General features: G+C 41.1%; 1 protein-coding gene across 4 annotated transcripts in view; it reads left to right on the forward strand.

Annotated features, from left to right (window-relative positions):
* Positions 1-1417, forward strand: part of Ascc3 (activating signal cointegrator 1 complex subunit 3) — a 279428-nt gene that overhangs the window by 109813 nt on the left and 168198 nt on the right. For all 4 annotated transcript variants that reach the window (XM_021204568.1, XM_029542107.1, XM_029542105.1 and 1 more), the window contains one exon: positions 1077-1211. In XM_021204568.1, coding sequence (XP_021060227.1) covers positions 1077-1211 — 135 coding nt within the window. The remainder of the gene's footprint in view (positions 1-1076; positions 1212-1417) is intronic.

Genomic DNA, 1417 nt, shown 5'->3' on the forward strand with positions numbered 1-1417 from the left:
CTCTGGTGTCCTTGTTCCTGCTGTCACAGGCCCTTCACTGTTGGGTTGGAGCAGCTGTTGTGTTCTACCCACCAGGGATCCTAAGATCACTTGGGCAGTCCTCTAGTGACTATGGGGGTGTTCACTGAATCCGCGACCTAGGTGACCTGCTGCTGGTGCAGACCAGAAGGGATTTGTGCCCCTGGTCAGGCCGGTTCTCTGCTTCCCTAGTGCTGTCTCGGGTCCCGTGTGCGATTGGATTGGAGCAGAAGTTGTGTTCCAGTCACCAGTGATTCTAAGAATGCTTGGGCAGTCCGCTAGGGACCATGGGGGTGTCTGCCAAGTCCGAGCCCTAGGTGACCTGGTAGAGCTAGGTGGACCTAGGTGCAGACTGGGAGGGATTTGTGCCTCTGGTCAGGCAGGTTCTCTGCTTCCTTCGATCCCTTAAATCTTAAGCCTTTGGGGAATATAGATTAAGGTGAAAACTACATCATTTTACTCCAGGCTTAAGTCTTTTACCCAAGTCACCATGCAAAATGTGTTCCATCCGTCTACAATATATGTAATGCTTAACCATTCCAGCATTTTTTGAAAGTCTATGTCCAAATTCTCGTTCTACTTCCAGGCAAAATTTAGTTGTCCATTCTTGTAAAAATAAAAATAGTAAGTTATAATACCAGAATATAATCATAAACCTTCCCATATGAAAGCCAAGGAACAAAAATACAGAAGGCTGAGACTATGATTCAAATCATATCAATTTTTCATATACACAGCTGACCTTTCTTAAATTTGGATGTGAGTAAAAGCATAATGAATGATGCTTTCAAGAGAGAAATGTACAAGCTGCACTCCAAGTTTTACCGAATACATTCATTAGCATGTAAATCACTTCATGGATCGATAATGAATAAATCACGTTGCTGAATTTTAACTTCCCCTTATCATGTTTTTTTTTTTTCAATTAAATGTTGGCTAATTCAGAAATTGGAGGTTTTCTTTTGAAATATTAATAATTTTCATTTGATGGTTTCCAGGCTACTATTGTTTCATCATAAAAATTGAAATGTTAAATTCCTTTCTTTTCATCATTTTAGGTGATGGTATTTGTACATGCTCGCAATGCCACTGTAAGGACTGCTATGTCTCTAATAGAGAGAGCAAAAAATAGTGGCCAAATTTCTTGCTTTCTACCCACCGAAGGACCAGAGTACGGACATGCATTAAAACAGGTGAGTGCCCGAAGACACAGGAACCAGTGTACATGGTATTTGTGGTACATAGGTCTCAATGTAAAATGTATAATTTGAGAAGGTAATGTTAGAGTCATTTACTTGTGAGATTTAATATTTGTACACTATGATGGAAACACTGTAACTAAAAAGCAAGTTAGGAGCCGGGCGTCGTGGTCGTGGCGCATGCCTTTAATCCCAGCACT

This window comes from Mus pahari, chromosome 9 (genome assembly GCF_900095145.1).
Source record: "Mus pahari chromosome 9, PAHARI_EIJ_v1.1, whole genome shotgun sequence".
NCBI classification, from domain to species: Eukaryota; Metazoa; Chordata; class Mammalia; order Rodentia; family Muridae; genus Mus; species Mus pahari.